The sequence below is a fragment of the Monocercomonoides exilis genome (genome assembly GCF_001643675.1).
Source record: "Monocercomonoides exilis strain PA203 chromosome Unknown scaffold63-433378, whole genome shotgun sequence".
In the NCBI taxonomy this organism is placed as follows: domain Eukaryota; phylum Preaxostyla; order Oxymonadida; family Polymastigidae; genus Monocercomonoides; species Monocercomonoides exilis.
In genome coordinates this window covers 367,986-394,660 of record NW_027150608.1, presented here as the reverse complement: position 1 = coordinate 394,660, position 26,675 = coordinate 367,986, and the positions used below count along the sequence as shown (strand labels likewise).

Here is a 26,675-nt window from a genome sequence, read left to right as displayed (position 1 = left end):
TCGAATCCGAGAAACCAATATTTTGTTTTTTCATTAATAATTGACAAGTGAATTGACAGTGACGAAAGTGACAAAATTTTGGAAAGTGGCAAAAGATCTGAAAAAGTGACGATCAAAGAAATCATTAACTGACTTGATCAAAATTCTTATACAAAAATTAAAAATTGAAATCTAAGTTAGGAAAGAAAAAACTTTTTTTTTTTCCAATTAAAAATAAATATTTTTTTTAAAAAGGACAACAAAATTTAATTTTCTGTATGGACAAGCCAGCAGAAAAAAAAGAACTTTCGATTAAATAAAAAAGTGACAAAGTTATTATCAATTAGTCAGTCACTAAAGAAAAAAAGGCTCGTCACTGGCAGGGTGACGAGGAGGTTTACCTGAGTGACGCACAGTAATTTTTGTTATTACGTCCGTCAGTGATTTCTGTTCACGTCAGTGAATTTTTTTTTTAAAGAATTCGTTTTATATGATTCAGACCCAAATCCATTTATATGTTTTCTTTGCACATTATTTTGCAAATATTGTCTATGTTGAACATTTAAAATCTTTTCCCAAAAATAAATTTCCATTTTTTCTTTGAATGAATTGTTCATTTGCAAGAATTGTTGCGCATTGATAATGTGATAATGTTCATTTAGTAGTCGCATTCTTATTGTTTATTCCATGAATTTTCTGATAACAACTTTAACAGTTTGAACTTTATAAAATTAATCTGATTATTCATTTTTCATCGTTTTTTTATAAAAATATTTCAAAGACACAATTCATACACACACATTTCTGTGAGGAAGATGGTTTTATGCAAACCCTAAATACCTCTTCAATTCGAATATTCGTAGTGTTTTCTTAAAAAGTCACTTTTTCGACACATTTTTCCATATTGACATTTCTTTTTCTTCTTCTCTTCCGTATCCGTTCCCACTTCCACACCACTCGATCGCTTTTTTCTGCTAATTGGTGCAACAAACTTCGGCCAAATAAGATCTCCAAATGACACTCTTGTTCATGTTGGAACTGAATCTCTAAGAGAAACATCTGGAAGACTGACTGCTTTTGATGAGAACAGCCACAAATTTGAGTGGTGTGAATGGAACGATTCAAATGGCGGAAGCGATTGGGGTGGAGCACAAAAAGTTAATTGCACTAATGCAAATCTCACAATCAATTCTTCTTCATTTCATTCATCAACATATTCTCCACCAGATCCATCTGCCTCGTCTGCTCTCTTCCAACAGACCCAGGGCTCCCTCACAGTCTCTGCCCTCGCCATCGCCCACAACTCCTCAAATCAAATCACCCCCATCCTCTTCCACCTCTCCGAAAACTCCCCTTTCCTCAACCTCAACACAACCACCATCACCGGAACAACCTCCATAACAATAAAAACACCTCTTTTCTTCCTCACTGCTGGCTCCCTCGCCCTCAACCACACAGCAATCACCAGTCTACCCCTCAACAGCCAGAGCATCTTCCACCTCACCTCCCTAACCGCTCCCCTCACCCTCAACTCCTCCAACATAACTCACATCACCGCCACAGCCACCCCCGCCAGCTGCATCCTCTCCTCTGCCACCTCCCCTGCCCTCTCCCTCTCCTTCACCAACTGCACCATTACCAACATTAACTCAGCTCCACAACACCAACAGACTGCCACAGATGGCGGGTGCATCTCATTCTCCTCATCTGCCTTACCAATACGTTTACCGTGAAAAGAAAGAAGTTCAAAGAGTATGAGATGAATGAGAAAAATCGAAGAATGAAAAAGAAGAAAAAGATTCTGCTTCTCAAATATTATGTGTGAATGCAATAAAAGTATCGAAACAATATTAAACTGTTTATTCCACAGTTTTCGAGATATTTTTTCGTTCATCTCAATGTTTGAAAAAAATTATTAAATACAGAAGATCTTATAAATTTTCATCAGCTTTTATTTTGATATGAAAAGCTAAAAATCAAAAAAAAAAACCTCTAAATAATGATGTGCGCAAATGAAAAGCATGAACAACAACCTCAACAGTTCATCCAATGCTTTGTGCCTAATGAATGTCTTTTATCATCCAGTTTGTGAAGCATCCCAGAGATGATTCTTTCACAGTTGGCTTCAGGATAAATTTCGAGATCTTCAAAACGATTGTCTTCCATCAAATCATTTTCTTCGAAGAGTTGAGATAGAGTTTATTTAACTTTCTTTTTTGATAATAACACTTTTTTATAACAAATGTGAATATGATAACAATGAAGATTAAAATGAAGAAATTGATGAAGAAGAAACCGATTAAGAATAAAATAAAGTTAATAATGTGAATTCATCTCGTGATAATTCATTTCTTATTGGAACAAAATTATCTCCACAATTATTTTCTTTGGCTTGATCAAATAAACATTCATCTGCTTCATTAAATGGATCAAAATTTTCTTCATTAACTTAGTTAAAATTTTGGATGAATAATTTCATCTTTTTATTTCCGTAATAAGCAGGAGCACAGAAAATTTTTCATTTTTGCTTGACTCTTTGTTGATTTCGCTTTCATCATTATCTTTTTCTGTAGATGATCTAATTGTTGAAAAAATGTTGATTTCACAATTCAACTGATAATAATTTTTCGTTTTCAAAAAATCTCCTTGAAACTCCAGCTATTGAAGATATTTTTGGTTCTCTCTTCAAAGATCCAAATGAAGAAAATTGATTATTATCAGCAGGTGACCACAAAGAATCTGCTTTCGAGTAATATGAAGCAATTTATGAAGGAAACATATAAAAAATTCAAATATATACCAATTATATCAGACTAGTTCAGATGGAAGCATGACATTTTTTCCTTCAATAAACCGAATCGCTATTATTTTTCTCTTAAACTCATGGAGAGTTTGACCCGACTTGTTGTGACGGGCATGACCGTCACTGACGATCAAAAATTCCGCATTTGACAATTCGTCAATTTCCCATAGAAACTTTTTTTAAAATAAGTGATATGGGGCATAATTTTTTCATTTATGAAAAAAACCATGTTTTGTTCCAAACTTATTCTGCATTCTAGTCATAATGTTTATAGTCCAATGAAACAAAAAAAGGAATTGAAAACCATTCCATAATAAATGTTTATTTTGAGTTTTAGAAACAATTCAATATAAAAAGAAATATTTGGAAAAGGAATCAAAAATGAGCGACAAAGATTAATATTTGTATTTGCAAAAATGAATGATATGATAATAAACATAATCGAATTGTCCGAGTGACATTTGAAGGTTTGTTTTTATGAGCGATATTTTGTTCGAATAAGTTATTGTTGAATAAAGAAAAATTAATCATTCAAACGGAAATTGAAAGTCGAAGCGATAACCATGGGAGATTCAGAATTCAATATTTTTTTTCAGGAAATGAAAAGAAGAAAAACCACCAGTTTTGCTTTTTTGTCTTTCTTCATCTCCTTTTTTTTCTTTATTATATGTTAAACGAATATTTTCAGAAATTGCATTGAGATAATCCGAAGCCAGTGGTGTTTATGGCCTTCTTCAGATTTGAAAGAAAAGATGACATTGTTGAAGTTGGTGGATGAATTAACGAAAAGTGAACTGAAAGAATAAAACGTGGCATGCGTGGTGGAATCTGTATTGGATAAGAATGGGCAAGCAACGATACGGAAAATGAATGGGTTGGAGGAAAGAGAGATGAAAAGATCGTCTTCGTTGAATTCGATGGAATTTGAGATGAAAAACAGAAGCTTTTCTGGTTGGAGTTCGTGTTCTTCTACATCTTTCTCGTCTATTCGTTAGTATTCCATTTCGTATTCTTCGTCATTTAGAACAGGCTTACTGCGGAAGTCTCTTGACATTGGGGCGATGATGCAGATTCCAAAGTCAGTGACATCATTTCCACTCCTTCTCTTGCATAATCATCATCGTCGTCTCCAACAGTGTCATCGTCTTCATCTTCTTCTATAGCCTCCTCCTCTTCTGATCCATCGATCTTCTTCAATGTGGTTCATTTTTATCTCCTTTCAGTTCTTACGCTTCGGTCGAAAAGGCAATTATTCATTCAAATTAAGAGGCACCAGCTGGAGACGATCTTTTCAAAATAGTTCAAAGTGACTCTATCAAGCAAATCTTTCACGCCCACCACACATTGGTCTGCTCCATCATCAGCTTCTTTGTTGTTGTTGTTTGGCAAGCATAATGCGAGGCTCCAACCAAAGTCTCCTTCCTCTTCCTCTTCCTCTTCCTCTTCCTCTTCATCCTATTCTTCTTCTTCTCTCGCCTTCCTGCGACAGGCCATCTTCTTCGACATCCACTCAGCAGCGGTACCGCTGAAACTCTTGAATCTCTCTTTCTTGCTCTGCTCTGCTTTTCAGATCATGTTTCAGTTGTAGCCTCGCTCCGCACTCGTCTCATTGCGCATCTCATCCTTCTTGCAAACGAAGTTGCCTCCTTATTTTGAGCTATTGAGATAATCCGCTCAGCAGACTCGCTCTATTCTCAGATCTCTGCTTTTGGCACCGAGAATAGCAATAGCAATTTTGATGGCAATAGAAATCCTTATGCAAGTGAAGATAAAAGTTAATCAAGATATTCTGCAAATAGCAGGAAAGGCAACAACAACAACAATGCAAGCAGAGGAGGGGAACATGAGGAGGAATGTGGGATGAACAATACAGCTTCTATTCGCAATCTTCTGTTTCTTCTTGGCAAATTAGAGCCATTTTGTTCCAGAGAACAGCAAGATTTTTGTGAGAATTGGACAATCACACAGAATAACCAGACATGAGCAACAATGAATTCTCATCGGCAACCGTGTTGTATTAGGTGGTATGTATTTTTTTATTTATTTGTTTTGAATTGAAAGTGATAAGAATTTTGATGTTTGTCAACTCATATTCTTTATGATCCTTTCAAATATATAAATACGATCTACCTTTTTAATTTAAAACAATTAACATTCTTTTTTTTAACTTCTCTTTCTCCAGGAATCTATCCACCCCGGACCTTCTCTCCATAGAACGCACCTTTCTTTCATCTGCTCTCATACGCCACCTCGTCCTCTTCTTCATCGTTCACTCAATCTGATCTGCAGAAGACAAAGTTTCTGTGTATATCTTTTTGCTCTTGTCATTCTTCGTCCGCCTCTTCAGCCTCGTCTCTATCGTATTCACTGTTCTGGACCCTCTTCTCAGTGCTTGCGCTCCAACTTTCCCAACTTGCAATTTTTATTAAAATGCTTTTAGTATGATTTATTAAATTATATATGAAATATCATTATAATTATCTTTATTGTATTTGAATTCTTTCAACAATATGAAAACATTTTGTTTTATTTTTATTTATAATTGTTGTTCTTTTAAATTTTCTCATTATTTTTTTAAGAAATCAACCTCTTCTCTCTTATGACACTGCCTTCTTTTTCTTCTCATCATCTGTTTTATCTTATTTTCTTTATACTTCATCATTATTTTCTTTTTCTTTTTCTTAATCATCTCGCTGACATTTATCTCGCAACTCCCCTCACTTCTCTACTCCAGCATGGCAATCATTATCTTCCTCATCTTTCTCATTTGAAAGCAGCTTGTGCCCTCGTCTTGATGATTGTGCAACTGATGAAAATTTTTCAATGCATGTCCATATTAAAGCAATCACCACATTGTTCAATGCTGAAGAGGAATAGTTCCTGATTATACCTCTAATAACTACATTGCGAAGTTCCTACCAATTGAAATGCTCGAAATGATTTGGTTAATCAAACATGCAAATGGAGAAAATGATAGCAGCCAATGCAACTATTGCCAGAGACGATGATATGAAAAGAACTTCAAAAACAAAACCAAAATGTACTGCTATTCATGCAAAGAGTTCATAACAATCTATGCCTTTTTCATCTTCAACAGGCTCTCTCGTTAAGCTCTCCTCCCCGCTCACAAGAGATGCGTGTTGTGAATAAAATTGATGAGGAAGATGTGTCTTTTAGACAAAGCTGAATTTGGAGGAAGGATTCTGCTGTGGAACCAAAGCATGCTCAACTCTCTTGAAGAATTGAAAAGGTCAGCCAGATTGGACAGGGATTATCCGGTTTCTTTCTTTTTTGATATAACAGCAAGAATGCTGGCATCCTGTGGCAGATGTGTGAATAGATGGTGTCTTCATTCGAAGAAGCGTCACAGTTGTTCATTTCTCCAATAACGATGCTTTAACACTTTGTTGAAGCAAAAAAAAAAAAAAAAAAGAAGAAGAAGAAGAAGAAGAAGAAGAAGAAGAAGAAAGAAGAACTGGAGCAGGAATACAACAGCAGAAGCAATTCTGTTAATTCTTCAAATGCATCTTATTCAGGGAAAAATGGAAGACGGAAACAAGATGAATGTTAGAAGAGAAGGAAAAGAGAAAAAGAAAAAGAAATAGAAAGGAGTCAAGAAGTCAAAGCACCTGGTTTCGGTAAAGAATATTCTTAAAATGAAAAATAATGTGATCGTGATGCAAAGCAAGCGGCTGTTCGTGTGGCGCTCCATCATCTTCTCCGTCCGTTGTGACATATTCGACTAAACATGCATCGACTTCATCGTCAAAAGCACCATCTTCTGCAAACTCATCACAATTGATACCAGCTGTGTGGCGAATGTGTGGAAGGTGGTGGCAGGGTAGATGGCTTTCAACTTTTCTTTTCAGCTCTTCAACTCTCACTCTGTTCTTATCTGGAATAGAGTGAGAGACAGCTTGTCTGTATCAACTGCGGAAGTGGAGAGTTATATCAAACAACAACGATGGGATCAACTTTGAAAATGCATACGCCCCATCTCACCCACTGACAGGCGATTGTGATATGGTGAATGCGATCATCCCTTCAAACTTGCGGCTCGTTTTCACAGTCGGTTGGAGGAGCAACGAACACTGTGTTGAAAAGCCTCAGCTGCCTCTAGAGTCGAATATCCACCTTTCGTTTAACTCAGCGAAAAAGTCTATGCAGCCCAACGTCCTCATTTTTGATTCAACGTTTGCATTTCAAAGCTCGAAGGAGGAAGTGGAAAGGGAGTAGAGACAGTAAACGCTGCACCTGACGGAAACAAAGAATGAGAAAGAGCAGAATGGCTTCTTCTCTTTCGAGGTTGTGCGTTATACAGCTGGTTATTCACAGCTTGTTATTCCCTCTTTTTCTACCAAACCGTCTCAGTTATCGATAAATGTGTGCTCGTCCACCAAAGTCCCAAAGCACATATTCTTATGTCCAATCACAAATGGAATGTAAAAAAGAGATGTGACAATTGAATCGAAAAGCTTAACACCTCTTTTTGAAACAGCATCTGCTGAAGGATTAGTTGTGTTGCAGCACTTAGGCAACAGCTTTGTTAAAAACAGCTTTTGATCTCTTGTTAACATCTGAGGAAGCATATGAATAAGAAGACGATGGAGGAGAGGAGAAAATGAGAAAGAATGAAATTTAATAGACAGCAATGAAGATGCTTGCATAATTGGAGGAAGCTGAACAGGAAATTGAGGAACAACAGTAGATGAGGATAGCAGAAGACAGCAACAATGAACACGACACAGCCTATGCATTGTTTTCTGGGAAAGGGCAATAGCTTCTTCTTTCTGAAGAGAACGAGACGGACAAAAAAAAAGAGAAGGACAATGATGAACCAAATAGATTTGATTTGCTTGATTTACAGAATTTAACGAAAATACTCCCTTCGACTCATGCATCATTTTACACAGTAGCTGGCTCACTTCTTCAAACAGACAAAACTGCTCTTTCATACAAATTTCGGAGTGAATAAGGATTCATCTTCTTTATATTCTGCGCTTCCGTCAACAATACAGCCACACGACTCATTTTTTCATCTTCCCAGCCTTCAAAATAAGCACAGAACACACAATACACATTGACACATCCTATTTTGCAGCTGAAGAAGAGAGCACGATGCATCACGAACTTTATCATCCGATTTTTGCGTATCTATCGAGACGTGCACTTCACGTTCGTTGCAGATGGCAATATCCGCTTTTGTAATGCTCTTCAGTCTCAGCTGCTGATTGACATTTGTTCTCGACCGAAGAGAGGAGAAGGGATTATTTCTTTGTTCGAGATTCCTGTCCAGGAATTAGACAGAAAGGCAATTTGACTTAAGAGGAAATTTTTTCTAATGGCATCGTTATCGTGTTCAAGTTGATAACTTCTGCTTCTCATCAAAAAAGCCGTAAGCTTAAATCGAAATTCTGTGCCTTGGATTATCCCAGAATTCTTCATTTTTCTTGTTCGTTCAAATTTGCCTTTCGTGTTCGCAAATGATTCATCGTTTTGAAAAGCCCTTCCTGTACCTCTTCTGCTCATTCTGCATCCGCTTCTTCTGGTTGCCTGTTCTTCAAAAGGCGATATGATGTTGTTTGAAGAATTTGAGCTTCTTAACAGCAACTCTTCTTTGTACCAGGCACTTCAGCAATCCTGCTCTCTTTTAATCTCTTTTCCTTTCCTTTTTCTGACTCTTCTCTTTTATCTGCCTTTCTTGCTCTCAGTTTGGGGGAATTGCTGTAACTATCATATCTGTCAATTACTGCAACATCTTCTCTTTAAACGAATGCTTATCCAGCATTATATCTTCTTCTTCTCTTTCATTGTTATCCTTCTCTATTTCTTCTGAAGTGAATAATATGAAGCAGCAGAAGATATGTGAGAAGGGAATAGTGCAGCAAATGATTAATTTCAACTGGAGCTTAAGCTGGAACTGGAGGATCAACGTGACTGAAGAAAATCTTAAGAAAAGTTCGAAAAGACTGGATTGTTACGGATGGAGAAGAAAAGGAAAAATAAAGAGTAAGTTTTTGTACTCAAAAAAGATATTTATTTTTTCTCTTACAACAGCATCATTGACAGATACAAGCTTTCTTTATTGTTTTATCACACTTTTTTGAAACCATAAGCAAAAATATGGAAAACGAAATCTATTGCCATCCATATTACACTCGTCCACGCGCTACAAAAAGCCGTCATGCAAAAGAAATTTTTGAAAAAATACGAGATTTATCCTGCGATGATCATGAAGGGTGCTTAATGCACTTCCTTTACCATTCCAAATTGGGAAAGCCCTTCCGCGAAGCTGTTGAAGCTGTTTCGTTAAGTTTTGTTTTTTTATTGTTTTTTTTTTTCATTTCTATGATTAAATATTTGATGAAACAATTTTATTTATATATTTTTTTCCATATTGAAAGAGAAAACTGCAAAGATTTTAAACAATCTTGCGGATCTTTATAAAACGCCCGGGAATTCGGATCGCGTTTCAATTCTTTCTTGTGCTTCTTCCGTTTGTTCAATGGCAGAGTTGAATGAAAACGGTTTTTCTCTTTCCCGAGGGGAATATTACTATTCCCGGGAAAAGAGAAAAGAAGCCAAGGTTCTCGGAAAAAACTTAAAAGACGAAAACAGCTCCAACAATGCAGGTTATTATAATTATTAAATTTATTGTTATATATAATGTTTTAATAAATCTCCTGTTTTCTATTAATTTTCATCCATTAACAACAACAGATCGAAAAATTGACGTGGAAAATTGGCTGATGAGCCATAGTTCATACAGCTGCCTCAACGAACGAAGACGAAATAAAAGTGTGTCTTGTTTTTGATATTTAATTTTTAATGTTCAATTTTTATTTTTGAATATTAAAAAAACAGAAAAAAAGATTAATAAAGAAAAAAATGAAGAAAAGATGAAAATTGATGATAGAAAATATCAAAAAGAAAAAAAATATAAGATTAGTGATAATAACAAATCGAAAAAAATAACTTCTTCTCAAACTTCTTCTCAAACTTCTTCTCAAACTTCTTCTCAAACTTCTTCTCAAACTTCTTCGTCATCATTTGAAATAATAGATAATGAAGAAAACAATAAAGAAAAGGTGCTTGAAAATGAAAAAGTCAATAAAAAGAAATTGAAATATTCATCATGTTTTTTAAGAAATGAGAAAAGGATTATTGAAAATACAAAAAAGAATTTATTTTTTGAAATGAAGAATGAAATAGATATTAAAATGGCATATTCTACTTTTTGTAAAAAAACAAAAAATTTTAAAAAAGCAAAAAGGAGGACTGATTTGTGTGATGTGTGCGAGAGAGGAAATTATTTGGAGAAGAAAGAAATAGAATTGAAAAAGAAAAACTTGTCTTTGAGTTTTGAAGAAAAAGAAGAAAAGGAATTAATTGAAAAACATAAAAAAATGGCTCAATGCCAGAGAAATTTTTTTTATTTATCAAGAAATAGCATGAAAAAAAATGAAGTTTCAATAATTATGGACTTCAAAGAAAACTGGGCATTGCCCATAATGATGAATGAAACTGGTCGTAGCTTTTACGACAAAAAGCAAATTACTCAATTGTGTTTTATTGTTTTTAAAGTTAATAAATTTAACATTTTGGAAAAACATTGTTTTAATTTTTTTTCAGAAATTTTATCTCATGATTTTTGTTTTGTTTGTGAATGCATAACTCAATTATTAAAATTTGATTTATTTGAAAATGTTAATTTTTTTCACTTTTTTTGTGACAATGGACCTCATTTTAGAAACTCTAATATCCTTCATTTTCTGTTTTCAAATTCTTCTCCTTTATTTTATAATAAAAAATGTTCTTTATCTTTTTTTGCTGAGCATCATGGAAAAAATGATTGCGACAGCGAATTTGGTCATTTGACTAATTTATTAAATAATAATTTAAATAATACTGTTTTAAATACTTTAGATGATTTAATTTCTTTTTTTAATTCTAATTATAATCACAATAAATTTTTTAATAATAATTCCAATTTTTCTCTCTCCAATTTTTCTTCTTTTAATAATAACTTTTTTCAAAATTTAGAAATTAATAACGACTCGGCTGGAATGGAATTGGAAACTTTGCAAATGAATAAAGAGAGCGAAAATAATTTTAATACAAAACATTACTTTTTAAAGTGTGATGTTTTCTTAACAAATTTTTTTAATAAAATTTTTTCTTCATATTTTTTTTTTAGACACGAAACATTATCAGAAACAAATTGGGGCCAGCTGGTAATATTAGGTATGAAAAAATATTTATATTTTGAAAAAAAAGAAAGAGAATTATTTGCTTCACCAATAAGCTCAGAAAATTTTGAATATATGAAAAAAATAAAATTCTCTGAAAAATTAATAAAAAATGAAAAAATTAGAAAAACATTCGAAAGAAAAAATGAAAAAGACAAAGAAACAGAAGGAAATAATAAAGTTGGAAAAACAGTAAAAAAAATTATAAAAGAAAGATTTTTTATGATCGATTCTGTATTTTTTAACAGATCTGAGAATTTTTCTTCTTTATCAAAAAATGATTTTTTACATAGCGGAACAGCAGATATGGAGCGACAAAAAAAAGGTATGAAAGGTATATTAGAAAAAGTTAATTTTCCAATTTTTAATAATTCAAATAATTCTCAAAATAACAATTCATTTTTATTTCCCTTTTTTAATTCCAATTCTGATTTTTCTAATTCTTTTTTAAATGAAGAAAGTGGCGCAGGTATGTCATTTAATTCTAATAATTCATTAAATATTGATATTAATAACAACAGCATGGAAATTGATTTTTAAAAATCTTAAAACAAAAAATACAAAGAAATTGTTTTTTATTCTTGCTTATCTAATGATAACAAATTAAATTTGTTTGAAGACGTGACTGAATCCTTCCTGTTTTTGTTTTATTTATTAGTAAAATAAAGACTTGCAGGCTTTGGATCCAGATTCAGTCTCCCAGGAGAATAAAAAAAAATTTCTCAATATTTTACGAAAAAATAATAAATAATAAATATTTTTTTTTGTTTTTATTCATTTATTTTTATTTTATCTATTTTCTATTTTCTATTTTTTCACCCACTATCCTCTCATTCTTGTTTTATTTTATTTTAATATTTTTCCTTTGATATAATGTTTTCCTTCATTATTACAGGCATAGGATTATGGGTGGAACAAAAGTCCAAAGGTGAAATATTTCGTCCCATATTAACGACGATTATTGATTTTCTTGTGCAAATAATAAACTTAAAAAAAGAAATAAATTATAATATATAATTTTTTTATGCTTTCACGAAATATTTGAACTTTTGAACAATCACAAACGCGAATATTTTTGATGAGTCCGTCAGAATTGAAAATTTTCACGTCAGTGGTCATTACGTCACACAGGTTTAAGTGAAGATAACATTTCAAGAGTGGTTTTCTTATTTTCAATGTTATTAAAAATTTATCAAATTTCTGATTTTTTGTGGGAACTGATCAAAATTAATAAGTGTTCAATAACATATGAACAAAGAATAAAGAAGTCGAAAAAATTGAATTTACTTGTTTTATTAAACAAACTCTATTTTAATAAGCAATAAAAATTTTTTTGATATGTCTTGCATCAAAAGCTTGAAAGTCCAAATGGGTGATTATTTTTGAAATCATATATATTTTCTGTGTGAGGATTTTTCAAAGATTGTTTGTTTTTGAAAGAAAATTTTAATTCAAAAGAGAAAAGGAATGATAATTACTTTTTGAAACAAATATTTTTACAGAATAAAAGATAATAATATCTTCAATAAGCCTATTCACTTTTCAATATTCATATGTTAATATTCAAGACAAATTTTTGGACCGAAAATTATTTATGAAAAAAATATGATTTCAAAAATTATCACCCATATTTTCCCCCATATGGGTATTTTTTTTCAAATAAAATATAAGATTAAAAACCAAAAATTCGATTCCAAATGTGTTTTATTTATTCTATTATATCATGTTTTATTAATGTTTCAGAATTTTGTGAACATTTCAACGACTACGAAAAGTTATCATATGCCAGAAATTTTCCGAATTGAAAAATTATGTATCATATTTTTTGATCAAAATCAAAATTTCAGTATTTCAATGTGAAAAGGTTTTATTAGTATGAATAGTTATGCAATTGTGGAGCCATGAAATGGGCAAAGTGTGTTTCGATTCTTTATATGAAAAACTCTATTTTCAATGTTATTTCGTATTTTCATTTAAATAGAATTTCTCATTTGCATTATGAGCCTGAACAAAACCTGATTGCGAAGATAGAGCACACATATTCGATGCATCTGAAAATAAGATAAATAAAGTGGTTTCCATTTCATTATTGCAAATAAATTTTATTTTTTATATATTATTTAATAATGTCTTTTTAATTGAATTATTAACAGTTGATAACCAACATTTGTGTTTTCAATTTTATAATAGACAAAGATCTGAATTCAAGAGCAATATCAGGATATTGAAGCACAAGTTCAGAGAAAGGAGGATCGATTATGGCATGTGCAGGGAATGAAAATGAAGTGAAAGTTAAAGGAGGACATTCCGATAAGTTCCTTTGTTCAGCGACAAATGGTCTTGGGGAAGGAATCCTTCTTCGATTATTGAATGAAAATCCATATTTTCTGATCTTTTCTTCATTCGGAACAAACACGGCCAAATGGGGAAGCGACGTCTTCGTCTTTTCACCAAATCTGGAAATGACTGCAAAATCAGAAAAGATCACATGTGTGACAGATTCATTGGATTCATTTGACAAAGTTCGAGGATTCGACAACGGAAACACCAATGTGACAATTCCTCTATGCATCTTTCTCCTTCCCACTCCAGAAGAAATCTATGTGAGCAACTTCGAGGCATCTGACCATTCTCATTGTGGAATAGTCCAATTTCCCTGTTTGACAATGAGGCACTCTCTCACACGTCAAATAGGAACAAAAAAAGTTGTTGTGAGTGGAATGATTTCGATGAACGATGAATTGGAATTTGCTGCATGAAGTATGAAATCAAAGGAAATGATGATTAAAGTGGATGGACAATCTCTGATGCAAGTTCAACATCCAATTCAGTGATGATTTCTGTAAATGTTGAAACAGAATTATCAAAACTCATCTTCTCTCTTCCATCATCCCTTTTTCTTCGCTCCATTTTCATTCTCTCTTCATCATCATCTCTTCTTCTTCTATACCAAACACAAAAATATGCACATTGATGAGATGGCATAACTCCAACACATTTGCCTCCCTTTCGCCATCGTTATCTCTTGCATTTGCGCCACAGCACTGTCTCACATTCAGCCAACAGTATCAAAACCACAACTTCAGATACGCTCTTCTCCTTTAACTACCATTAAATCATCATCAAGTCCATATCTTCTCTTTGCTAATTTTTTTTCTCCAGTTACTCAAGCAGCACTTCATTTTACACATCCTGCGACGTATATCCCCTGTTTCTCCACTCGGCCTCCAGTATCCTCCCTTCTGCTTTCACCTCACCATGAGCCCTCACTCTCTGCTGCAACACGCATTCGACGGACAAATCATCAAATGAACTGGATATAGCACAAACAATTTTCTCAGCAAATAGCTTAACGTTCAAAATTACGTGAGAGTGCCATCATACTTCAGTGAATTGCTTTATGTCCTTTTCGCATTGCCACTTTGCAGAGAGATCGATCCTGTCGCTTGCATCAGCACCTCTGTCGACCTCTGCGAAGCTGTCGTGCTCATCATCACATCACACACATAAATCCACACCTCATGCATCTTCTTCTTCTTCTTCTTCCTTATCGTCTTCTCCATCTTCTTCTTCTTCATCGTCTTAGTCTTCTTCCCTTCCACCTTTGTCTTCCTCCACTTCTTCTTCCTTAGACTCTCTGACTTCTCCAACATCTCTCGCTTCCTCCTCTTTCTCTGCTCTTCTTTCCTTCTCTCAGCCCATCCAGCAGATGTCTGCATCCACCTCACCTGGCCCTGCACTCGCCCGACAACCTCAGCCTTCATCTCAGTCTCAATCTCAATCTCAATCATTGTCTTCCTCTTAGAACACGAACTATCTCCACACCCGCATATCCTCAGCCACATCGCAGCAGTCACTTACATTAACAAGCTCTCCCTCACATCCTTCTCATTTGGTTGATCCAGGAAGCCTCCAACAATCTGCTGCTGCAACAGCCCTAACTACCTCATCAAACTTGCCAGCTGCAGTCACTTCGTCTGCAATCATCTCCACCACTTCCTCCTCATCTCTTTCATCAGATATGTCTGCGCCTCTTTCCTCCTCCGCTGCTGATGCCCCACCGCTTCTCCCGGTCACATACTCTTAATCTTCACAGACATCATCGCAGAAGCGCTTCTTCCATTCGTCTCCTTGTCTGTTCAAATCCCCAACTCCTCTTGACGATATACCTCCACCAATGCCTTCGTCATACTCTTCCCATTCGTCGCACAAGCGCTCTTCTTCGTCGCATCAGGAGATGAGGAGGCCGACGGAGCAGTGCAAAAACTGTAAAGCCAATGAAACAAGCACATCGACGGGCAACTAGTCAGAACACACTCATTTGACATGCTGTTCAAAGCATGTGCTTCCAAAGATGCATGTGCTGAGGCTGACGAAGAGAAAGAAGAAGAGGAATGTGACATATGAGATGTTTGAGATGAAGAGGAGGATGAAAAGAAAAAACAGACACTTAAAAAAAAATAATAATTGACAAAAAAGAAGAAGATGAAGAAACAAAATTATAATGCAGATCCTCTGCTGCCATCTTCAATGCCATGGAAGCATCCATAGAAACAACCACTGAGAAAGCATCGTCAGTTAGAAATGGCGTACGTAGCATCATAGTCGCGTAAACCCATCATCTGAACAGCATTCGACTGTCTTCTCAAATAAACACCTCTTCTGTACTGAGCCTCTTGTCTGATATGTTGAATGAACCCACTTCCCCGCCTTCTGCACCTATACCTCCATTCACAAACCTAGCCATATCAGCTGCGTATCCGCATGAGACGCCCCATCAAACATACCTTCAAATGCATGCACTGACAGCTTCGCTGAACAATTGCTCAGAATCTCCTTCGCATTTCCAGCTTCTTCTCCTTCTCTGCTCTGTCATGCATCTTCAATTCCCTTCTCGGTTGTAAACTTCACCTTCGCGGAATCATCTATGCTCCATCACAACAGACGCTGTTACTCATCAGCACAGTTGCAGCTTCTTCATCACAATGTGCTCATTCACAAGGTGGATCAGCTCAACTTGGTTGATAAAGATATTAATCACAAACTCGTATTCCTCTGCTTTGTACTCGAGCCACTCAGCAAGTTCGAAAAACATAACCGCCAAATCTTCCACAATCGCCTGCTTCACCACTGCTTCTCTCTCTGTCCCATGCTGCATGAGAATCTCACACGGCTCAAAAATTAGATTCCTCTTCGACTTTGTTTCTCGACTGGATTTCCTCCATTTCTTCTGCATCTTTACAAAGCTTCAAGGCAACGGCTTGTTCAGCTCGCCCAGCACATCATCAGTCTGACCGTTTGCAATGCGCACAAGCATCATTCGCTGACTGCAATTTTTGTGTAAAGGCACTGCTCGTTATCCCTCAACCTTTTAGAACAACCGCTTCACTCAGCTATTCTGATTGAATTCTTTCTCTTCCTCTTCTTCCTCTTCTTCTTCTAATTACTCCGCATAAGTCAAACAACGATTTTTCCTCTTCTTCTTCTTCGTATTTGTCTTTTTCCTTAATTATAATCTAATGATCAACTGATATTTCCACCTACTCCTCACACTTCATTCACTTCCATCTGAAGTTATGCCCAAAGATCCATCTGCTGCTTCTTCTTCTGCTGCTCTTCTGTTCTCCTGTTGGATGCCATCAGATGGAGAAGAACTGCACACTTCGGGTTCAACTGAATGCTGCTTGTCTGCACCCGCCTCAGCATCAGCCTTCACAAACCTCAGCCAACTCAGCCCAAACGCCTCCACAACCAGCTGCGCCATTGCTTCTTCCAGCTTCCCCTGGTTCTCTTTGATTCTCTTTACAAACTCTCTGTGCGCTGTCGGATACCCGCCTTTCTCCTCATTCCCATCATCTCCCTCTCTCCTTCCATCTTCTCCCTTTTCTTCTCCCTTTTCTTCTCCCTCTTTGCCTCCCCTTTCTCCGTCCTCTACTTCTTCCCGCTCCTCCAGCACAGCCAGCGCAATCGCTGCTGGTGACAGAACCACATCCTCCATCCTCAGCCCCGCTGCCGACAGCCCCTTCTCCACAATCCCCCCAACTTCACACACTGCAACCTCTCGCCCCATCACTTCGTCGTCCAGCTTCACCACCACACGCCTCGACTGCGGCGATCGCCATATCTGCAGCGACGGGTTAAACAGATCGTAGATCGACGGGAACGCATTCACATCTGCCGCTGAAAAGATCCGCTTGCTCCCCGACTTCGTGCCCACCGGAGCTGCAAGCGACGGAAGTGGCCCCACCAGCGGAACCAAAAGCATCCCCGAAAGCGCCACATCGTGTGCACACGCAACACCCCCATACAGCACTGCTCGCAAAACCACAACAAATCATTCGAAGCGTTTGTTGCTCCCTCAGTGACGACAGTCTGTGATTTTCATGCACTCCAGCCGCCTCTCGATATCATCCATCGCTCCTGCTGATGTGTATAACTCTGCCACAGCCGAGGCATCCGAAGGGTCAATCACATGTGCTGATGATGACTTATCATTCTCTGAAGATTTCTTCTCTTCGCTTCTCCGCCTCCGGAATGGTGAAGTTGATCGGTGTGCTGCTCCTGTTGAAGAAGACGAAGAAGACGAAGGCGCTGAGCGAAGAGATGATTGCTTCACTACCAAGGCCACAAGAATTTTGATGAGACAGTTCCCATCATGCTAGCCAAAAGTTCCACCCGAAGAGCCAACAGCATCCACATTTGTATCAGAATGGACGACCAGCTGAAAAAGCCTGCTTCCTTCGTACAATTTGAAAAGATTGAAGCAGAACATCTTTGCATAATTTGTCAATATTAAATGGAAGGGAGAAGAGAAAGGCACAGACTGAGATGAAAATAACTGTTTGATACAAACTTTTTGAATCTTTATAAGAGAAGAGATTGCATTTTTAAGTTTGTTATAAATAGAACATATTTTGAAAAATTATGTCTCAAGCCACAATTTTCCAAAACGACATCAAATGTTGTTTTATGTCTCCTTCTTTTTGAATATTTTTCTAACGTAACAAGTATTGTTTTGATAAATCTTTCCTGTTTGATAATTTCTCAAAAAATTCAATTATTCAAGCAGATTGAATATTATTTATCTTTCAAAAAAGGAAAATAATAAAATCTTAGCTACTGTTCATAAATTCAAAACGATTATTCGAATGGATGAAATGAAAATGATTAAAAAAATATGCAGCTCATTTGATTCAAATAGCTGGAAAGCATTTGCTTTCAAATGTGTATTTCATAATAAAGTTAAAAGTTTATATGATATGAACAAATTTGTATCCTATTCTTCTTTTAAAAGCGAAATAAATAACAACAAATAACATTTTCAAAACCAAAATGGGAACGGAATAATAGATATTTATTGATCATTTTTGATATTTTGTGGGAAATAATTTAAGTCGAGGATCTTTTCAAAAAAATTTTCACATACCGTAACTTTTTTCGATATGTTAATAATCATGAATATAGCCCCGGGTGACGTGAAGAAAAAGTAGCGTCACGTCCGTCACAAATTTTGCGCTTCGAAAAAAAAAAAGAAAAAAAGAAAAAAAATTCAATATTTTTTTCCTTTTGTGAATGCAAGTTTAATTAACTGGTCTTCTATTCAATTTTTTTCAATTTTTTGTGAGATCACAAAATCCCATTTTCTCATAAATGAAAAATTAAACAATTAATTTCTTTGAGATGACAAGTGTTTGCTCCAATTCATAAAGGAAAAGGCTGAATACCAATATTTGAAAAAAATGCATATCATCCTTATTGATAGATAATTTCTTTTCTTCATGCATAAGCTCATTCGAAAAGAATGATAAAAATTGTGCTCTTCTTCGGATTCAATTTTGCCAAATTGCTAGAAACGGGCAATACGAAAATTCTCTCAGGTTTGTTGAGAAAATGCGATTGAATTCCTCATCATAATGATTTATTCAAAAAAAACTTTCAAATTAATTATCTCAGATGGAAGATTTTGATGAGGACAAATAAAAACAGAAAACCCTTTAAAGTTTTGGATTTAATGAATGAGAATAAATTTTCGTCAGTTTTCGCAAAACTGCTCAACAGAATGTAGAAAAAGACGTGGAAAAGGAAAATATTCACAAGAAAATTCAGTTTTCATATTGAAGGTTGCTGGATATAATAAAATAATGAAGAGTTCACTTAATAGTTGCTTTCATTTTTCCGAGTTGAACGGAAGAGTTGAAAGGAATGATTGCTGATGAAACTGAGAAGAAAGAAGAGAAAGAGGGAAAAGCAGGTGACTGATCTTTGCGAATGCCATATTTCTCTGAGTCACAACTTTTCGCTTGGATTGCTTTCAATTTGTTTGCCTTTCCTTGTGAATGCTTTGTTGAGGAGAAAGGGTGACGAGGAGACACAAACAGAAGTGGAAATCACTTTGTTGAGTTTGTGCTATCTCAATGGCATTCAGGTTTGAAACGTTATCTGATTATTATTTTCATCGTTTTTGAAAAAATAAAGATAATGTGGAATACATGACAGAAAGAAAAAGATCCTTGAAGGAGCTGATGGAAATCATGGATTATCATCCAGAGCGCAACAATCTGGCTGGGCTTGTGAGTTTCGATCAGCTTTGGAGTTTTTGATTTGCCATATTTATCTGCGATGGATCATTGGAAACAGTCACCGCGAATGAGCCTGATTTTTGGAAGGATGCAGCAAAGGAATTGGAAATGAGAGAGAAAGAGAGAGAGAAGAAGAAGAAGAAGAAGAAGAAAGAAGATGAGAAAAAGAGATTCTATAGAAGAGATGGCTGCAAACATTGGAGTCTTTTTTGCGCTCATGCTCATTGTGGAGCAAAGAATATTCAGGGCCTATCATCAGGGTTGCGGGGGCAATTGGACCAGCGAAGGATAACAAAAGAGGAATGGGGAAGGAATGGATTTGTTTTATTCTATGGAGCAACGGATGGCAGATTGATAGAAATTGAAGTGTTAATGAAAGACAGATCCATCGATAGCAGTTTGGAAGGGATCGTTCGATCAGAAGTTGGACGCACTCAGATTGAGATTTGTTTATCAGTTTTCGATAGTCTTCGCGATGAAGCAGGGTACGAGAAGGAATAAGACAACAGCGAAATAAAATGAAAAGCGATGAAGAGAGAAGTTTGGCTGAACAAAAGAAGGAAAAAGGATAAGAAGATGTCATGATGTGTTTTCATGAAATATTTGATTACAACTTAAAGACTATTATTATTGATGTGAATTATCGTTGGATATTTCTGATCGACATGTGAACATTGGATGAAATGAAATGATATTTATTTCATATCTCTCAATTACAGTTTTTCTTGTTGTTGTATCATTTCACCAAACAGAAAATAATATGACTTGAAGTCTTTTACAATAGTTGTATTCATTCTCATCCTTTCCAAAATAAAATAAAAAGAAAAACGGAATTAGTAAACTTCGTTTGACTATTCTTTTTCTTCTTTTTAATATCAGAAGTTTTCCTCTTACGATTTGCATCACATCATTCTGAAAAAAAACAATTATCCATTCATTAATTCGATTGCTCCAGCAGGCTCTTTTCATCACTTTTCTTAAATTTTTTGCAGCTCAAACAACTTTATTTCATTCGCTTTCAACATGAAAACCTTGAACAATGCCAGAAAAGTGCATGGGTCAGAATATAAAAAATTTCCAAGGTTAATAAAAGATATTGAAAAGCTTTAACAGCATTAGATAATCAAAGTGCTAATTGTTAAACAAACAAAACAATCAAATTTCAAATTTTGACATTTCAAACTGCGTCTCTTTTATGTAACAAGTGAAAATCATTACAAAAATTCAAAAAAAGAAAATTTGGTTATAAACCACTTGATAATTCCAAATTTCACACATTTAATTATCTTATCATTGTTACACAAATCACAATTTGACAAAACATTCTTGTTTTTGTACCAATCAATTTCAAAATCTTCAATAAGCGAAGGTGCTTTATTGTTGATTATTTCGATTTAAAAAATTCATCAATGGCATTTGAAAAAAAGTCATATGTGTATAAATCCTTTAACGAGTTCATTTCACATAAACTTTATTCATTGAACTTATGTTGTTGATGCTGCATTTCATCATGAATATTGGAATGAGTTTGTTCTTCTCTCTGAACTTTATTATTTTCAACCTAATGATAAAAGTCTGACAAAAAAATCATGAAAGAAATAAACTTTGAAAACTTTGTTCACATTTATTCCATATTCAGTATTTCACAATTAACTTTGGGTAGAGAGGAGATATGTTCTTTCTATTGTTTCAATTTTGTATTTTTTTGTTTCTTTCATCAAAATAGAAGAATCGCTTAAATGCAATGAAATGTTATGGTTGTTTGATTCAGAATAATGAAATAAAAACATTCTTGAGATTTGGCTAACATGTTTCGCTATTCTTCTTATTCTCTTGTGTTTTTCGAATAAAAAACATAAAGCAACGTCAGTGACGTATCGAAATTCCAGTTCTACCAATCACGTCAGCAAAAGATGCATTATGGCAATTTTGATTAGTGAGAATTTGAAAATAGTTTTTCGCAAAAATTGAAATAAACAATTTTTCAAACATATGTTGAGTTTTGATAATATATATTTAAAATTTTGATTTTTTTTTATTGTGATGTGAATAAATTTGTCACATCCGTCAAAAATAGAAAATGTCACGTCAGAAGTCACAACGTCACTCAGGGCAACATTAATATTCATTGTCATTTGTAGAATTATTTTTATTCTTATAAAAAATGTTTGTCTCTTATTTCAATAGCCTTTGTTCTTCTTTCATAAATAGTGGGTGCGCCAGAAAATAGATCTTTCACTTTTCAGAGTTCATTAATGAGTATTCATAAAAAAACATTAAAACCAAAAATCTTGGTTGTTTTTTTATCATATTTTTCCTATCACCAAATACATTTTTTTTTCTAAAAAAATGATGGATTCATTTGCGCCCACCTTTCTTTTTGCAAAATGATTCCCGCTGAATAGTGTCATATTTTTATTAGCACGCATTTTTTTATTAGTACCCAAATTTTTCGAAATGAAAAAACAAAAAAAAAATTAAAAAATATATATATCCATAACTCGAATCGAATTTGTGGATGACTTTTCTTTTTCCCTTTCCTCTTTCAATTTCATCTGATGATTCTATATCATTTCGCTTTCATCTTGAAGAATTCTGAACTTTCTTTTCAGCTTTTTTGAGAAATTCATTGCAACTTCATTATCTTCATAAGAAATATTTTCTTTTTCTTTTTCCATTTCATTTTTCTTTTTCAAATATTCATTTCACTCACTCATCACATTTTTTTCATAATTTCTTTGACGTAGAAGTCAAATCAATTTTCATAAGAAGGAAGAGAATAAATAGATGATAGATGAAAGTTCATCAGAACTGTCCCAACGAGTCTTTCCACTCTCAGCTGCAATTAAATGCTCTTTTTTGTGACTAAAGGTGATCACTCCGAATGAACTGATTGTTGGAGAGCTTATGTAAGAGCTGTGTTCTAGACAATTGAAGAAGAAGATAAAGGTGCTTCGTACTGAGAACTCATCTCAAACTTCAGAATGGAAAATTCGACTCTGTCAAGTGGCTGGCAGATGTGTGTGCTGTGAGGGATGAATGTCACAACATCCACATTTTCTTTTTTGAACTCTCGTTTGATTGTTGGATCTGCTCGAGAAATGTGGAAGTCGATTAAAAGCAAGCAGTGCCATTCGTCGAGTGACATGCGTTGTCTTCTTTCTTTGATTGAAGTGAGAAGAATTGTAAGTGCATACTTCCTTAACGTTAAAGATTCCATCCATTTGCATTTTTTCTGCTAATTCTCAAGATTTGAAGACTGAAGAGGCTTCAGGTCATCAGAAAGTTTGAGACTCGGCCACAGAATCACTGAAGGAAGTGATTGACCATCAGCTACAACCGCCGCAATCAGTGTGTAATTCGCCATTCGCGCCGCAGATTTAGCGAAACCGGATTTTGCATTTGCCGGATGAACAACATTCCGATTGGAGCTGTCGGGAACCCTGAGTGAAGACTCGTCCACGTTGAAAATCAGTGCGTTGTTGTAACTGTTGTTCTGATGTTATCCGTTGTGCATATCATACCAGGACTTCAGAACATGTTGGCATGATACCGCAAGCTTGTTTGAATCAACAATTTTCGGCGTTGAAGTCTTTAGCTCGGTGTGTTTTTTGATGAAATTGTGTGCAACGGTAGCAGAAACTTTTCCATCTGGTGTGTTTTCTGGTTTCAAATCATTAACAACGTTTTCAATCAAATTGATATTTATTTATTCATTTCAAAGAATATTTATGTTAACTAGTTCAAGCATTTTCTTGTTGGTTAAACTTGCTCCAGACAGTGATTCTATTTTTATTTGGTACAGCACTGTTTGCTCTATTTCGCCAATGATCATATCTGGTCTTCCAATTTTAAAAGCAAATCTGTCTTGCCAAACAGCCTTTCCCACACGTTTGATTCGTATTATGCATATTTTTTTGCTATTGTATGCATCCACCATTCGCACAGCTCCATCGTTAACAAAATGCTCCATTCGATCCAGTGGATTCCGAAATTGTATTCATACAAACGTTTGTATCTCCTTCTGCAGCTTTAACTGACTTTTAGAAAATTCTCTTTCAACTTCCTTTTTCATTTTTTCATTTTTTTGGGTTATTATCATAAAGCCAATTAAACTATTTTATAATAATAAATTTTAATTTTCATTGAAATTATATTTTTTGTTCATAAAATGCATATTTTTTTGTATTGAATTCATTATAGCCAATTTGTTACTGATAGAACTTCAACGGGAAGCTTTTTACCCCCCATCACTCTTCACAAATTACAGGTGATGTATTTAAATGTGTTTATTCCGTCACAAATACAATTTCTTTTGTCCCATTGTTCAAAAACCCGGAATCCTTCGAAAATCCGGACATTTATCATGTTGAAAGATCATCCAATCATTCTTGACATTTTACTTTCAAACGCGTGCAACAATTAAATGATGTTTAACAGTTGATAATATGTCTGCATATGAAAGAAATGTTTATTCTTCTAAAAAGAAACATGAGTTTTTCATAAATTATTTTGTCATTCTTTCAGTTATTGCGAATTGTTCATATTAAAAAAGATTTCAGCGAATCTGTTTCATTAATGTTTATTCTGACAAATAATTCACAACGAGTGAATACATTTGTTTCAATTTTCATTTGCTTTTCACTACAAAATCCATTGAGTATGGAAATTTTCTTGTGAAAAATTGCACAAAATGAAATGAGAAAGCAAATCGAATTCGAATTAAAGAATCAAACTTTTTAATTTTTAAAAAGATAAAATGCAATTTCTCTGGATTCATCGAATATCAAGCAACAAATTTCACGATGAAAAGCGTTGTTATAATAAGATCATGCTTCAAATAGTCTGCGCATTTTCATCATTACTTGTATCGTCATTGTACTCAATCCTCAAACATTTTCTACACATTTTCTTTTCGCTTTTATTTCTATTTTCTTTTCTTGAAGTATTCATCATAGCAATCTCATCCTTTTCTTCATTTCTCATCAAATTCATAAAATCATTTCTTGTTCGTTTTTTTTCTTCTTCATTAAAATTGACAAATTACTAATGGATGTTGTTTTTTTTTTTCTTCATCTTTTCCATTCGTAATTGTTTTGCCTTTTTTCATATTTGTTTTCTAGTTCTCTTAAGCTTTTTCTTCATATTTCTTTTTCTTTAGAGAAAATCTTCCGATCAATTGTTCTTTGTTTTTATCAACACACAATGATTTGTTTTTTACTGGATCTCCGCTTATTCTTTCCAATATAGGAGCATCTTTGACCAGCCACACACCTGTTTGTTTAAATGCATGTTTCACATTTGATGGAGTCGTGGCTGCAGAAAGTGCTTCTGGGAGAATGTTATAAACAGCGGAGCTTAATGCGGAAAAAGAACGATCAGATGAAGTTTTGAAGTCGCATTTGTGCGTTTTTTTGAACCTTGCAAATATTGAGTTATCGCACAATTGAAGCAGATAAGTCAAATTTTGTGGAAATTTTTTGATGATGATGTTTCTTTATTTTGCAAACGTTTCAACGGCTTCACAACAGTGTGATGAATAATTATCCATTTGAAATAACGACGATTTTTATCCTCCTTTTTTCATTTTTTCTTCAATAAGAATTAACCAGTTTTCGCATATTATTTTTTCGAAGATTTTCGTTGTGATCCAGCTAGATGAAGCAAATATGTAGTTGATATTGAATGAAGAAAGTGCGAGAAATTCAGAATGTGTCTTTGTAGCTGGTTAAGGAAGATAAGAAGGCAAACAAGAGCCGTTTGCTTATGCACAAGGACATAAAGTTGTGTTTGAAGTTTTTTTTGGTAACGGGGTAGAAGGGGGTTTTTGATTTTGCAAACAAACCACTCGTTTGCAAACATTGTCTCCAAAATGGAGTGAAGTTTCGTTGAAATTAAATATTCCTGATGCACTAATATCATTGTCATTTACAATCTGATAACGTTCTTCGAACCATTTTTGTATGGCACTTGATGATTGTGAAGATACTTTTGCTGAGTCCAAAGGTTTGGAAAGCGCTGATTTCAAAACATTGCTTCTTTGAATTGCATAATACTTATCAGAAAAAACTGTTATTATTTTCTCTTCTTCGTCATGCAACGATTGCTCAAGATGCTCCACAATCTAAAAATACAAAAGAAAAATTAATTAACTGGGAAAAAAATAACATAAACCGTTTTGTTAATGTCCTTCACTCTTATTGCTTCACCTTTTGAAAAAAGAACAATAGTTTAATTTTCGATTTTTTCAATAAAAACTTGTGTTATCATATGCTGTCTTCCGTTCACTCCCGCTGGCCTTTTCTGCTTCTCTGCAGCTATTCCTCTGTTCCACTAACAGTTAGAAAATGTGCCAGAATCGACAGCGACTATTATTGTTTTCAAATTATCTTTTCATAGTGCAAATGTTTATTGAGAAATTAATTTCTGCCTCCTTATTTCAGATGAAGTTAATTCCTTTCGCAACTCAGGAAACGTTAATTCTTTTGAAATTGTCATTAATATGGGTTTATCATTTCATCATGTTTGAAAAAATGAAAGAATAAATTTTGATTTATAGTTTGTGTTTCAAAAAATCCAATTGTTTTGAAATTATTGAACAATAAAAGTTATTCACGGAATTGCTGGCATTGACTTTTTTTAATTTCTTATTGATAAATGAGCAAAAGATCAAATTGATTCTCTCAACAAAAAGAATTGAATTTGAACGAAATATGTAATTAATTTGGACGGAAATTTTTTTATAAATAATTTTACGTAAAACAAATTTATGGGTGATTCTTTTTGAAAAGTCGTAAATGTTCGATTATCAAATAAATCAAAAATTACTTATTTTGCTCAAATTACTGTTTCCACTTACGAATCTTCTTTGGAATAAATGAAATAATATTATCCAGAAATAGATTCCTTGTTGGTGAAGTTTGGTGTTCGCAAATGAAAATTTCTTAAAAATATGAAACTTTTGATTTATTTGAAAATTAAACATTTACGGCTTTTCTAAAAAAATAACCCATATTGATGATAACGCTTTTGGAAGAGATAATCACATTTCATTTTTTCTTGAAA

General features: G+C 34.3%; 5 protein-coding genes across 5 annotated transcripts; 1 reads left to right on the top strand and 4 right to left on the bottom strand.

The window, feature by feature from the left end:
• Positions 1-13,289: 13,289 nt before the first annotated feature.
• On the top strand, positions 13,290-13,790 carry MONOS_7163 (uncharacterized protein; the record flags this gene model as incomplete). Its single annotated transcript, XM_067877470.1, has 1 exon — positions 13,290-13,790. The coding sequence occupies one exon, from the start codon at positions 13,290-13,292 to the stop codon at positions 13,788-13,790; it is 501 nt and encodes a 166-aa protein (XP_067719404.1).
• A 424-nt stretch (positions 13,791-14,214) lies between these two features.
• MONOS_7162 (uncharacterized protein) lies at positions 14,215-14,822 on the bottom strand (the record flags this gene model as incomplete). The annotated part of the gene is made up of 2 exons (XM_067877469.1): positions 14,215-14,379; positions 14,550-14,822. The coding sequence occupies 2 exons, from the start codon at positions 14,820-14,822 to the stop codon at positions 14,215-14,217; spliced, it is 438 nt and encodes a 145-aa protein (XP_067719403.1).
• Positions 14,823-15,988: 1,166 nt separating this feature from the next.
• Positions 15,989-16,189, bottom strand: MONOS_7161 (uncharacterized protein; the record flags this gene model as incomplete). Its single annotated transcript, XM_067877468.1, has 1 exon — positions 15,989-16,189. The coding sequence occupies one exon, from the start codon at positions 16,187-16,189 to the stop codon at positions 15,989-15,991; it is 201 nt and encodes a 66-aa protein (XP_067719402.1).
• A 396-nt stretch (positions 16,190-16,585) lies between these two features.
• Positions 16,586-17,811, bottom strand: MONOS_7160 (uncharacterized protein; the record flags this gene model as incomplete). Its single annotated transcript, XM_067877467.1, has 3 exons — positions 16,586-17,343; positions 17,401-17,646; positions 17,778-17,811. 3 exons carry the CDS (start codon positions 17,809-17,811, stop codon positions 16,586-16,588), a joined length of 1,038 nt encoding a protein of 345 aa, XP_067719401.1.
• A 4,722-nt stretch (positions 17,812-22,533) lies between these two features.
• Positions 22,534-23,583, bottom strand: MONOS_7159 (uncharacterized protein; the record flags this gene model as incomplete). The annotated part of the gene is made up of 4 exons (XM_067877465.1): positions 22,534-22,810; positions 22,871-23,053; positions 23,135-23,273; positions 23,379-23,583. The coding sequence occupies 4 exons, from the start codon at positions 23,581-23,583 to the stop codon at positions 22,534-22,536; spliced, it is 804 nt and encodes a 267-aa protein (XP_067719400.1).
• Between the last annotated feature and the right edge of the window lie 3,092 nt (positions 23,584-26,675).